The 15,238-nt window shown below is 35.5% G+C and overlaps 1 protein-coding gene and 1 pseudogene across 3 annotated transcripts in view; one reads left to right on the top strand and one right to left on the bottom strand.

Annotated features, from left to right (window-relative positions):
* Window positions 1–15,238, top strand: part of LOC140166360 (venom phosphodiesterase 2-like) — a 54,922-nt gene that overhangs the window by 22,553 nt on the left and 17,131 nt on the right. For all 3 annotated transcript variants that reach the window (XM_072189804.1, XM_072189805.1, XM_072189806.1), the window contains 5 exons: window positions 2,708–2,786; window positions 4,972–5,018; window positions 7,904–8,025; window positions 8,628–8,703; window positions 13,803–13,890. In XM_072189804.1, coding sequence (XP_072045905.1) covers window positions 2,708–2,786; window positions 4,972–5,018; window positions 7,904–8,025; window positions 8,628–8,703; window positions 13,803–13,890 — 412 coding nt within the window. The remainder of the gene's footprint in view (window positions 1–2,707; window positions 2,787–4,971; window positions 5,019–7,903; window positions 8,026–8,627; window positions 8,704–13,802; window positions 13,891–15,238) is intronic.
* LOC140167052 (small nucleolar RNA U3) lies at window positions 5,682–5,767 on the bottom strand (annotated as a pseudogene).

A 15,238-nucleotide genomic window follows, 5' to 3' on the forward strand; every position in this document is an offset into this window, starting at 1 on the left:
ATTGCAACCAGGATCAGCTCCCGAGTTCCATACCAGTTACAACGAGCCAATTAGCAGTAACTTCCTTGTCCAGGGGAATTTCAAGCTATAACTCAATTTTCCATGAGAGCATAATAATCCACCACCAGGGTTCGAACCCGCAACCTATCGCACCATGCATAGTCGAACGCCTTATCGATTGAGCTAACTTAACTGCTTAATGCAGAATTGATCGACTTAAAAATGCAAGCTGACATAGAATTGAATAACATGATAATGACAATAGACAGCAATGCAGATACATAGTCATCTCCAACAGGTGAAAGGTGCAGTGTACCATATAGAAAACACGTAAATGAATCGGGGGCGTTGTTTATACGATAAACACAACACGTTTATAGGAGTATTTTTATCACATTAAGGGGGTACTATATACACCCCTCAATAAATTTGTGTCTATTTTTGCATTTTTCTCAAAAACTAATAATACAGTGGTAACAAAAGTTACGTATATTATAGGGGCAAGGAATACAATTACTACACTGGAATTTCACAAGCGGTTTGTTATTTATGATAAGAAATAAGGTACCGCTAGGATGTACCTCGTTTCCTATCATATATACTGAACCGCTTGTCTTGAGTCACTGAAATTTCGGTGCATTAATTGGATTCCTTGCCCCAATAATATACATAACTTTTATTACCAGTGTGTTATTATTTTTTGAGAAAAATGCAAAACTAGTCACAGATTTACCACAGGGGTGTAGTACCCCCTTAAGGTGTTAATATAATATGTTTTGTTGAAAATACCCCTGTAAACGTGTTATGGTGTTAACCGTTACCAACGCCTCCTATTCATGTACGTGTAGGGCACATCAGATATAAACACGATATACGTGTTGAAGTGTTAAAAATGTACTATCCAAATGATTATGAACACTTGTGTTGTGTTTAAAGAATAATTATGTTTTCGAATATCACTTTAAATGTCACCAAATACTCGGATTTTCTGTTCATGAGTTTTGTATAACATGCAAAAAATTATATAATAATAGTGCCCTGAATCAAATATGCATATATATCTCATGTGTCTCAGTTACCTGAAGTATTGTGCTTATGGGGATCACATTTTGTGACGATGCGTGATGTAAGATGGAAATGGATCCGCACTGATTCAAATCAAAGGATTATTATGTTGAGTCATGGATTACCAGATTTGTATGGTTTTTCTCTGCGGTCTGTGCTACAATAAATCCTTCTTAACGAGTATTGCAAAGACGGAAAAACAACTTTAAAATGTCCCAAACCGTTAAATATATATGTACAACTACATCCATAATTTTTTGTTAAAAAAAGACAAAACAACTGACGTTTCAAGAGCATAAAAATACTCCTTTTACTAGGTTAAATCAACAAGTATAACACTAGTTTTCTTTAGTTTGTTTTTAGCTCTTCAAAATGTCAGTAATGATTTATATATGCCCAGTCATGCACATTTGCTATCATTGTGCAAATTTGTCAAAAGATGTTTGGCATGTTTTGCTTTTATTTTGCATGTGTTTGCATACTGAATGTATATAGCTATAACTACAATTGGGTTATCTAAGCAAAAAATATCAAAAAGGGAGGTAGGGTACATCCATGAGGCAGAATCCATAAATATGTAAAAGTGCTAAAATAAATAAATGGTCGTTTGTGTGAAGGTCATTTAATAAGTTCTACCTCCGCTCTTTTGGTTCTGCAAATGGTTGCTTCTTCAAATGAGCATGATTACACATTAGAATATCACCTACAAATGCTGAGACCAGTATACCTATCTCAGTACAAATGAGGGCAAAGGTTTTTGTCGGCAACCTAAAAACAATAGTTAGATTTGATACATCGGAAACGGTACAAAATCGGTAAATATTTAGATGAAAATATGTGTGTCTCTCCTAGAGATTAGCTTGATGTGCAAGTGCTATGATTATGCGAACAGATTAGCCTATATCTGAATCAACATCAAATGTGTAACCAAAAAGTAACTTTAAAAAAAATGTACCAGCATTCAATTTTTACTGTTTATGTCTGGTGGCCTTTCAGAGCATGGAAATCTGCTTGTGAACCATCTGTATGAAATACCTTTTTTTAAAGATCTGTCTCAGAACTGAAAGTTACAAAATAAAGACACCCAACTACTCCTTGGTGTTCATTTATCAAGTCGTATTGCTAAAGCATGTTTAATGTGCTTCTACGTGGCAATTTATCTAATACAGATAATTTCTGCATTTATGTGCATTTTAAAGAAAAACGTTACATTTGATTACAGTTCTTATCTGCTCTTATCATTCTTTGCTAAAAAGCAGCGTTTATTTGTTGAGTGAAGCAATTTTTGGTCAGTTTTTGTAATTGTCAATGTTTTTACATTAGCTTTTAAGCCATCGAAAGCGATCAAGTCGTATTTTATGGTCACTTCAAATTGGTCCAATTATGTCTTCTTTTTATATATATGTTCCAAATGTTCTCCATTCCAAACACGGAATCCTGATTTAATTTTGACTTTGTCAACAACCGAAAAATGGAAAAAGATATTACCAACAAAATTTCCTCACAAGCTATACATAACACCCTTGGTTATAATCAAGGAAAGTATGAAAGGGCTACTAGTTGCAGAACATGAGATATAAGGTGGACTGAGGCAGAACTTTTTGAATGACCCCTCGTATACTTTAATTGTGTGTTATTGCAGGATATTAGAGACATAGATGACTACATCATAAGTCCTGATTATCTCGGCTCAATGGCTAGAATTACTCCAAAGGCCTCAGGTTTGTTGCTGCTACATCAATGCATCATTAACCTCGTTTTTATAAGGCAAACTTCTTAAGGGCTCGGATAGCGACGTTTGCACAGTATTTTTTGTGGGACATGAGAGCACATCAGACACACCAAATTGCATTCTGAATACGAGGAGTGGCCTTCTGGTATCAAATAATTTAGATTTTTTGACATTCGCGATTTGATACAAAATTTATGGCAAAATATAAAAAATTGATATTTTTGACATTTAATAGTTCTCGAAGTAAACTTCATAAATATAATGATATATATATAAAATATTAAGGTCTTTTGGGGGAAAAGCATGTTTTTTCAATACGAAAGGTCAACATTTCATAATGGTCGGCTTTTCCTCCCAGCTACATACACTTTAAGTATATTTCATTATAGATATTTTGCCATAAATAATAATCAAAATTATTTGATATCAGTAGAGGACATTCCTTATATTCAAAATGCAATTGGTGTACTTGATGTGCTCTCAGTTTCCACAAACAATACTGTAGAAAGATGGGTATCCGAGCCCTTAAAGCAATCTTTTACATTAATATTTAGGTTAACGCGTAAAACACCAAAACATGATTGCATAAATATGCATTAATGCCGTAAGGCGTCTATGTAACGTATATTTTATTCTTAAATTAGGTACTAGAGAATATTTTAAAAGCTTTTCAAAATGTTACTGCCGGCTTTATTACTTTGTAGCAAACAAGACGGGAAAAGTCACTGTATAAACGCTACTACTAGTACTAGGATTATTCAAATGGGAAGGGTTATTTTATTTAGTTTAATTTGTTTATAAAGACTCATTAATGTTAGTAATGCATAAATAAATACGTTTAGGTTTGATACCATAATACTTAAGAAGTGAAACAGAGACGCCTTTTGCTTTTATTGTCACACTATAGGCATGGATGGCAAGCCAATTTCAGTAATTCGATAAACTTAATTTTTTTAATTTTTCCAGAGAAATAAACTCAGATAAACTTGGTTTCTCTATATGATAAACATTGGTTTGTCCAGCGATAAGCATAACTTTTTATAGTTGTTGCAACTAAGTTTATCAAAAAGTTATTTGACAAACAAAAATATCTGAGAAAAACTAAGTTTATCTAACAAAATCTAAGTTTATTTCTGAGTTACTGAACATCTAAGAAACTTAATTTATCATTCTAAAAACTAAGTTTATCAAAATCACAAACAAAAACTGGGTTTATCTGTGGTAAACTATACTTCAACTCGGGGTTAGAAAACTAAGTAAAAGCACAATTTCTTCAGAAACTATGTGTTATTACTTGAGTTTATCAAATTGCAACACCGAGTGAGACACAAGTTTATCCGTTGACCAGGTCAACTTTAAGAAAGTCAGGAATGTCTGTGGTAAAGTTGTAGCAATATACCTACAACATAGCAAGAAATCTCAAACTCAGATAATATCCCATCATGCATGCACTAGGACTTTACACATATTCTGCATAAATATAAGTTTACACCACCTGCTCTTGAAGGTCACCTAAGAATCAATTTGCATTGTGGGATATGGTGCAATAAAATCTGTGTCTTGTGGGTGAATGTAAAGCCAAGAATTTTCCGCGTTGCGGAAATTCCGCAAAAATCGCGGAATTCGGAGGTAAAGCGGAAAACGCATTTCTGAGAAAAAAATTTAAAAAATAAGCAAAAACGACCTAGAAAAAGAAAAAAAATACAATTGAAAATAAATAAATAAAATACTAAATGAAATGGGTCTTCAAAATTCATCAAAATAAAGTAAAATCCGTCATAGATTTACCGTGCAACGCCTGTCCTTCAATTCAGTTTGAAGGGCGACTACAGTAAAGGTAAGATTCTTGTGAAATTTTATTATGTCAGAAATGTGCTAAAATTACAAAGCGGAGAAAAGCGGAATTTAGCATTTGTAAAGCAGAAAATTCTTGGCTTTAGGTGAATGTCACTAATCTCTCCTCATAAAAATAATGTTACTGGATTAAATGGACTTAAACATGCTACATTTCCAGATGTGTTGGTTCCTCTTTAAGTTTTATGTAGGAAAAACTAGGTTTATCGAATTACTTTTACAGAAGAATGTGTGTAATATAATAGAGAATCTCAAATGGGGATAGATGCTTACTTTTTAATAATTATTCATTTTGTCTATATTTTGTGCTTTCTTTTCAGCTCCTTACGATATGGATACCGAAGAGAAGGTCATCCAATATTTACAGGTATCCCAGATAATATTCTAAATAGCCACATAGGAGATATTGTTATAAGCCATTTGAATGTTTATATTCTGAAACCATAGTAGGATGCAATGTATACAATAATATTAAGCTCCTCATCTAAGATATATTTGTATTGTTCGGTATTGATATAACACAGTTTCTGGTACACTGAAAACCAAATCCGAGTCACAGTGACTCATAAACACGAGTCCAGCCCTATGTCTAAAATGACCCAATTAAAGAGTCAATAAAATGTTTTATTGACTCACTTAACTGGGTCATTTTAGACATAGAGTCAGTGTGACTAACAAAGATGAGTCAGCCGTGACTCACATGGGTGAGTCAAGCTATGTCTAAAATGACCCAATTAAATGAGTCAGTAAAATGTTTTGACTCACTTAACTGGGTCATTTTAGACAGAGTCAGTGTGACTAACAAAGATGAGTCCAGCCTTGACTCGCATGGGTGAGTCAAGCGATGTCTAAATTGACCCAGTTAAATTAGTCAAGAAAACATTGAGTCAGTGTGACTAACAAAGATGAGTCCAGCCTTGACTCACATGTGTGAGTCAAGCTATGTCTAATTTGACCCAGCCAAGCGAGTCAGTAAACAATCTATGATGACTGACAAAGATGAGTCGTCACATGAGCAGTTTAAACTGACCCATTTCAATGGTTTGGATAGCCATCAAGTGTATTTGATAGCATGGTGACACATACTCTAGAAATTATCCTTAAAAGTACGGTCTTAAAGATGTACGGGAAGAAAATTCTAATGTATTTCTTTGAAAATATAAAATCAGTGGTGTTAAATATTGTTTTCCCTGCGTTCTGTCATGGTCATCCGTGGTTTTGTTTCCTATTATTTCAACTCAGTATAATATTTACGATTTAGAGAAGGTCCTCCTGAGACAATTACTCATCACAATAATTATTTGTTGCCCAAAGTTATTTAGTTTTGTTTAATTATGATTAGTTGCACTGAGTTTTAATATAATAAACTGAGTCAGCGTGACTAACAAAGATGAGTCCAGCCTTGACTCATATGTCTAAAGCAGGTTGGTCTATAAACTAACCCAGTTTCTATAGTTTTAGGCTACATTGTCTAAGTCTAGTCAATATCCATTTACTAACGAGATGAGTGATTTGATACAGACAAGACTACATTAAATGAGTCACAATCATTTGATATTGCTGTTGAAACCACTTTGATGAATCCATGTGACTCATTTTGAGTTAAGTATAGTCAATATCCATCTGACTTACCATGATGTGTCATTTGATACAGGCCAACTAACCTAGATGAGTCACATTTGGTTGGCATTGATTCCTGAGCTAATTTTGATGAGTCCATTTTGATGTCGGAGCCATTTGATACATCTAGATGAGTTGCTTCTGGTTGATCATTGTTGCTGGACTCATATTGATGCTCGCTACGACTCAATTAGTCTAGTCAATATCCTTTTGAATGTGCTGAATGAGTCATTTGATACATATTGACTAATCTAGATGAGTTACCTCTGATTGTCATTTTTGTTGGACTCCTATTGATGAGTCCATGTGACTCCCTTCGACTCACTTAGTCTAGTCAACATCCTATTGACTATGCTGAATGAGTCATTTGATACAGATTGACTAATCTACATTAGTCGCATCTGGTTGTCATTGTTTCTGTACTCATATTGATGAGTCCCAGTGACTCACTCAGTCTAGTCAATATCCCTTTGACTATGCTGAATGAGTCATGTGATACAGATTGACTAATCTGCATGAGTCACATCTGGTCATTGTTGCTGGACTCATATTGATGAGTCCACATGACTCACTTATTCTAGTCAATATCCCTTTGACTATGCTGAATGAGTCATGTGATTCAGATTGACTAATCTACATGAGTCACATCTGGTCATTGTTGTGGGACTCATATTGATGAGTCCACATGACTCACTTAGTCTAGTCAATATCCGTTTGACTATGCTGAATGAGTCATGTGATACAGATTGACTAATCTACATGAGTCACATCTGGTCATTGTTGCTGGACTCATAATGATGAGTCCACATGACTCACTTATTCTAGTCAATATCCGTTTGACTATGCTGAATGAGTCATGTGATACAGATTGACTAATCTACATGAGTCACATCTGGTCATTGTTGCTGGACTCATATTGATGAGTCCACATGACTGACCTAGTCTAGTCAATATCCCTTTGACTATGCTGAACGAGTCATGTGATATAGATTGACTAATCTACATGAGTCACATCTGGTTGTCATTGTTGCTGGACTCATATTGATGAGTCCACATGACTCACTTTGACTCACTTAGTCTAGTCAATATCCCTTTGACTAACCAAGATGAGTCATGTGATTCAGATTGACTAACATAGATGAGTCACATCTGGTTGTCATTGTTGCTGGACTCATTTTGATGAGTCCAAGTGACCCGTGTGAGGTAGTCAATATCGCCAGACCCGGTTGGATGAGTCATTTGACTCGGATTTGGTTTTCAGTGTATATAAAGCCTTTACAAAAATTAACGCAGCCATAAATATATGTGCAGTTCCGTATGTGGAAGTGTAATGGGTGTAAATAAATTACCCTTCTTTCTATATTAAAAATATTGATAGTAATTTTGAAGCTATATGCCCTATGCGTATTTATAACGACTGTGTTATTTTTTGTGAAGGCTTTACATAAAAACTAAAGAAAAAAATCTTACAAAACTTCACCACTTATAAGTAGCTTTCAATAAAACAAAATCACGAAAGAGTATAACAAATTTCTACCTGTGTGTGTTACAGAGAAGGGACGATTAAAAACAATGAAATCAGGATTAATGCTAATAACTCCACTATATCCATATTTCGCTCTTTCATTTCAGTGCAAAGTTGATCACGGTCAGGCATACCTGACGGATTTCTTACCGAGTCGGTTACACGGGGCTTACGGACACCATCTTGAGGAGGCAGCGGTTCTTATGCAAAATGGATGGACGTTTGCAAAGTATGACCTTTTTTTCCTTCCTATCCGGGTCTTTATGTTACAGTGGCGTAGCTATCTTTTAAAGAATGGTGAACGAAAAAAGAAAAAAGAAAATTGTTTAGAAAGTAAACACACCAAATGTTTACAAAGTAAACACATGTGTATTTACTTTCCGAACAATATGAAAATAAACATGTTGAATGTTTAAATTCTAAATGTTTTTACTCTTTCTCTTTGTGTTTATGTGTTTACTTTGATGTTTAGGTGTCCTATATCTTTACTGTGTAAAGGGAAAATTAAACACCTCGCAGTGTTTAAAAAGTGTTACAGAAACCCTAAACATGCACTTGGATTTAGTTTAGTGTGGCTATGTAACTCAACGGGGGGATGGGGTGTGTGCGTGGTGGTGGTAGTTGTTGGGGTGTGTGTTTGTTGTGTGGGGGTGGGTGGGTGATGTGCTTGCAATACGGCATTACCATTATGATAACGAATTGGATTCTCTCTTTGTGTAATTGCACTTCTGCCAGATATCTACCACGGCTTAACACATAAGATATAACTGTTATTTATCAATAACCATCTTCAAGTTTTAACCAATATTAACTTTTACTTACCACCTACAGAGAACAAACTGGCTACAATCGAGACAATTGTCGAGGGGCAAATGATGGCTACGACCCATTTTTAGAAGATATGATGGTTAGTGCGTTGCTTTATTGAAGTACACTGTCCAAATTGCTTTGAGTCGATTCAGTCGAGGCTCTTGTCGAAGATTATTGAACTAAAGACAAACACGTTTGTTAAGGACTGGAGGCGATGCTGACATTATGAAACTTGTTAGAGACGTAAATAGTGTCATATCTCGGCAAAAATGGTAACGTGGTAGGGGGTTTGTAATATAGCATGGAGTCAATCCGTCTCCTCGAAAAGTATAGGGGTAATTGGTCTAAATTGTCAAAAAGTATTTGAAAAGAACAGAAGACCTGCATGCACCATTATGCTGTTGTGCACGGGTAGCCATTTTATGTGATAGCAATCAGTGGCATCCTATTGGGGGGGGCACGACCATAATTGGAGGCCCCGGTCCTGATGGGGAAGCACAAGCCATTTTTCGGCAATTTCCGTATGGGGATTTTCTAAATTTTCAGATCGATGCCCCCGTGCCCCTATACGCCTCTGATAGCAATAACAACTCATTTTCTGAATCATGAATCATGTGAATATGGGAGGGAAACGCTGTTTACATGATATACGGTATAATGCTTCAATGTACCACAAACATGAAAATCACGACGACAGCTGAATCACAAACAAACATTGCATTTCATAGAAACACAGATGAGAGGCTGACATGATGATCTAGTTCATGTTATTCAGTAAAGATCTAAATATTTCTAATGTCTGACAAAAAGGAGGCATTAACTATCATAGCTCTGATAAAATTGATTTATATGTTTCTCAACTTAATCTTTATTAGAAGGTTGTTGTTAATTATTTTAAAGCATTATTAGGTACTTTTTGTCCATTTATTGTGTATTGCCTTTACCCAATGATATTTGGCAATTTCCTGATGGCATTGGGTAATTATTTTACGACAATATAGGGTGAATTTTATCCTTTTGTTGGGTAATATATTGCCTAATACCCAAGTCAGCATTTCGATATATATACCAACAAAAAAAGTAGGAATGTACATTCTGTGGTGTTTTAGCGTATTACACTGTTTTATTACCCAACTAATAGGTAAACCGAGAGACAAAATGTTTACCTAACCACGTCACTTTTACCCAACCCGCGGATATTTACCCAATGTTAGGCAGTTACCCATCCAAATTTTACCCCATAACAATTTTACCCCCCCCCCCCCACATGTTCTAACAGTGTAGAGCCCATATCATTCCTATTGTGTGTCAGTTTTACTTGTCTCAATATTAGTGAGTGTCAACACCACTAGATTTTGCTCACTTCCGACCTGCCTTAAAAGACACATCATTCAACAATCGGTTCATTCAGACCCTTAATGCAAACGTCGGTGCCACTCTGGCATACCAGAATCAAATTTTAATCAGGCAGCGTTCTGATTATCAATTTGAATGTGATTGATTATGCTATCATTCCGTCACGTTGAAATAATGATTCCACGACCAGACACATACAACAATTCTTAGTAGTCGTAGTCATGTTTCAGTTTAATGTTTACTTTTTTGAGACAGACAAAAGCCGACCTATTTCCTGCCTAAGATAGGTTTATGCTAAACATTCTTCAAAGTTAGAATGACATAAACGATCTTTGTTGCATCCCAACATGAGCCAGATTATCAATTAACGGATATCATATTTAAATTAATTATTTTGATTTGAATAGACCTAGTAATACATATAGCTCACTGTTTTTAAAAACTACACCCCTTTCCCAATTTTGTGCCTATTTTTGCATTTTTCTCAAAAATTATAGCGCATTGGGGACAAGTAAGATAGGGGCAAGGACTACAACGCACTCAAAATTTTATTTCAGTACAGACAACAGTTGTGCATGGAGTAACAGTCAAAAATGAGGGAAAACCAATATTTGATCAATAAATCAATAACTATACTTGCCTTGAGTTGCTGAATTTTCAGTACAGTAGTTGTAGTCCTTGCCCCTATAATAAACATATTTACCTGTCACCAATGTGCTATAATTTTTGAGAAAAATGCAAAAATTGGCACAAAATTGGCCAGGGGTGTACCCCTTAATTCCATGAAATACACGATTGCTTATAACAGCATATCAGTGGCCATAGTGGCTGTATGTTGTGAAGGAGTAGAAATTTTTACTGGTTGCATGCTCGGTTTACGATCAGGATTACGGCTGGAGTAAATGATACCATTTGAATAAGGACGTGATTGCGTTACCTCTATAGTAGAAGAAAATATTTAAGGGGGTACTACACCCCTGCCCAATTTTGTGCCTATTTTTGCATTTTTCTCCAAAATTATAGCGCATTGGTGACAAGTAAGATATGTATATTATAGGGCAAGGACTACAACTACTGCACTGGAAATTTTATTTCAGCACAGACAACAGTTGTGGAGTTACAGTCAAAAATGAGGGAAAACCAATATTTGATCAATAAATCAATAACTACTAGCCTTGAGTTGTTGAATTTTCAGTGCAGTAATTGTAGTCCTTGCCCCTATAATATACATAGCTTACTTGTCACCAATGCGCTATAATTTTTGAGACAAATGCAAAAATAGGCACAAAATTGACCAGGGGTGTAGTACCCCCTTAAAGTTGACAGATCTCCGATTTTCGAAAACTGAACACACGTCTTACCAAAGTTTGGATGGGTGAGTGGGTTATGTAATTATGTGATGTTGGAGACAATGTAGTTATGTACGCCCGCTTCCAGACAAATTCACCCGCAAATTCAGCACTAATTGAGAATGGGATATGGTTCTAGCGTTAACTTCCTGTTCCTGGTAGCACACGTAAAAATAGAATGGTTTACGTTAGAAATTGTTTCTATCCACAAATTTGTTATGTCTACAGGAGTAATTTTAAAAGCCTAATAAGCCTAATAGGCGGCCTAATAGGCCTTTCTCGGTGTGTTTTATTCATTTCCTTAACTTGAAAAACTAGGACGGGTTGATGTGCATGCAGTGAATAAATGACATGGTCATGATGGTAAATGTTATTGAATTATTACGTTTGGGTATACATTTTACGTGCAGGACACGGTCACGATATTAGGTTTATGTCCCGTCGGAGAAGTCTAGTAAACAAACCCCTATTGAGACATGTCCCTTTTATTAACTTTCATCACTGTTTTGTCGTGACATGAATGATTTAGAAATATTATATATTGAAGTGTTGGTTGCACACTTACTTACCGAAAGTTAGCTAAAGTTGCTGCTGTCAGAGACAACGGCCTTTGGTTTCAAACTTGATTGTCTCTTCTGCTGTAGTTCGATGTCGGGAAAATATTTCCCCTGGGATTTCCCGAAATGTTTCTTAGAGCAATGGTTCCATAATATCGAGTCCCTTCTTTTGGGCTTTATAATGGAACATTATATTGTCGGGGTTTGTTTGATAATAATTACAATACGGTTTACGCTATTTGCCGGTTCGGATTGAGTGGCTTATGGTTACCAAGTTAACCAGCAATCACAAAACGTTTTACAGAAAACGTTTAAATTTCGGGTTATATAAAGGGTATAAAAAGGGTTGACGTTTTAATAACATTTAAAAACAGTTTAGAAAACTTGTAGGAATGTATTCTAACATAATGTATTTAAGTCCTGACAAAGGTTTTGCCAACATGTTTTTACAATAACATTTTGACAACATATTTAGAATGTTGTTGTAATTTGTTGCAATGTTGTTGTTGATTGTTTGTTTTCTTGTTCATTATATAAAACGTTTTAAAATTGTTGATACTTAACAGTCCTCGAAGTAAACAATGCAAATCTAATTACCGTTAAAGTGTATGTAGCTGGGAAGAAAAAGCCGTCCATTGACGGACCATCATTCGAAAATTTTGACCTTTCGTATTGAAGATACACATTTATTCCCAATATCACCTTAAAAAATTAGGTCTTTTGGGGGCAAAATGTATATATCTTAATGTAATTTATTTGATATCAGAAGGATATTCCTCGTATTCAGAATAGAGTGCAATTCGATATGCCTGATGCTCTCATGTCCCACAAAAATACTTTGCAAACGTTGCTATCCGATCCGTAATCGTATCGTAATATTTCACAGGTTCTTACACTTTTTTTAGAGACAGTGAAATAAACGTGGTCTGAAATACAAGATGTACAATGTAAATTATATATAGATGTAGTATTTGTTCTAACAAATTTAAAACGCCACACATAATAAAGAACTCCGTATATTCCTGGATTTACTTGTACGGGCTATTATACTAAGCATGCTAAGGTCCAAATATGTGATAAAGCTATATAATTAGTAAACATACGTCGTATAAACGCCGATTCAACTATAGGATCTACCAAAGCTTTCGAAACGTCCACCGTCACCAAAGTGTGTGCTTATCTCTACTTGAGACAGTAACCTCTATTGCTTCTATTCTGTTTTCGAAGCCTAGGCTTCAAACACTTATTAATATGCCGATCCAGTCTGAATAATGCTCAATGTTTTCCATTTAGATTTAAATATAAGGTGGTACTACACCCCTTGATAAATTTGTGACTATGTTTGCATTTTTCTCAAAAAATAATAACCTGGTAACAAAAGTTATGTATATTATAGGGGCAAGGAATCCAGTTACTACACTGGAATTTCAGTGACTCAAAATAGCCGGTACGTTATTTATGATAAGAAAAGAGGTACTGCTAGAATGTACCTCATTTCTTAACACATATAATGAACCACTTGTCTTGAATCACTGAAATTTCAGTGAAGTAATTTGATTCCTTGCCCTATAATATACATAACTTTTGTTACCAGTGTGTAGTTACTTTTGAGAAAATGCAAAATTAGTCACAAAATTTATCAGGAGTGTAGTACCACCTTAAGCCCTTATTTTCATTCTTTAAAACCGATTTTTCGATAATAATGACAGTAACGATGCATGCCTCCAACATGTCTAAAATCCCTCCTGTTTTCTACGCCCGGGCTTTAGTACCCGTTACTATTGCAGATCCAGCCTAAATGCTCAATCTGTATCATTGGCTTTAAATTTAAGCTGTAAGTCCTACTTTTCGTCCTATAAAACCGATTTAAAGATAATAGTAGCTTGTAATTTAACACTAGATGCAATCAAACTTGTTTACTTTGAATTCTTCAGTGTATTTTCATCGGCTTTGGGAAAGATTTCAAGATTGGACACAGACTTAAACCATTTCAAAATATTCAGCTCTTCAACCTGATGACGGGTAAGATTGTCGACATTGATTTAGAGAATAAAGGTATTGGTTTTAGTCACTGGAGTGCATCTATCGTCTCATATAACACGGGCGACATCATTATTTTAAGTAAAACAACGAGGCGAAGCCGAGTTGTTTTACGCCAAAAATAATGATGTCGCCCGTGTTATATGAGACGATAGATGCACGACAGCGGCTAAAAACAATACCTTTATTCTCATTCTTAAACACTTCAATTCAAATAGAAATATCATAAGTATTACAAATTTTAATCAAATTTAAATCATACATTTTACAAGGAACTACCTTGGGCTTAAAATCGATCAGTCCCGTTGTTGCTATGCGCCTCCGATTGGTTTAAATAGCGAGTACGGGTATTGCGTTGATGCACACGCGCTGACCCGTGTGATATCGTGTCATATCACACGGGTAAGAACCAATAAGATTGCAGGAACGTTCTCAAGAATATAAGAATATAATAAGATAGTTTGCATGGACAGTGGCGTAGGGATGCTGAAGGGGCAGTGCCCCCCCCCCCCCCTTCTGAAATTTTCAGGGACAAATGGGGATGGTTACGAGCAAAATAATGGGACACAAAATTGACCAATGGGGACGAAAATCTGGCTTTGCCTCCTAAATGGGGACGAAAATCTGGCTTTGCTCCCTATAATGGGGACGAAAATTTTGCTCTGCCCCCGCACACCAAACTCCTGGTTATACGCCACTGGTTTTGTAAATTGTAAATGGCATTTCATGGATTGACATAAGATCAGGTTATAAATGATTTTTAAAAATGAATCAATTTGAATAAACTAGCAGGGTGGGTATCAAGAGACACACTTGTATCATCCGGAGCTTTCAACGTGTTGAGCTAATGGCAATTGATCAATTAAGAATTACCGTTATACAGGCGTCGGATTTGCAATTATCAATTAATTATTAACATTTTTTGTCTAGACGAGAGCATATTTATTAAAATTTAAGTGGAAATAGCTCTCGAAGGAATTACTAATAATTGATTATTCCACCTTGTATAAAATAATTATGTTAATGACAATTACAAAGTTAGTATTTGGATGGCGCCTGTGTATATAAGTATCAGTGGCATGCAGACGACAGCAGCTCGGAAAGAGAGCGGTTTGCACAGCAGATAGCTTCATCAGGATAGGGGTCGGTTATTTGCGGGCTATAGAGGATATGATTAATAAAAGGAACGTTGGTTTTGTATTCTCAAAATGTAGGTCACCTTCCAGTTTAATTAATCAATGTTCATATCCATGACATCAGATAATGCCCCTTTGATCATTCTCTCCTGCGATATCGGTGCATTAAAACGATTTTAATACCATCACCACAC

The sequence above is a fragment of the Amphiura filiformis genome, chromosome 12 (assembly GCF_039555335.1).
Source record: "Amphiura filiformis chromosome 12, Afil_fr2py, whole genome shotgun sequence".
NCBI lineage: Eukaryota > Metazoa > Echinodermata > Ophiuroidea > Amphilepidida > Amphiuridae > Amphiura > Amphiura filiformis.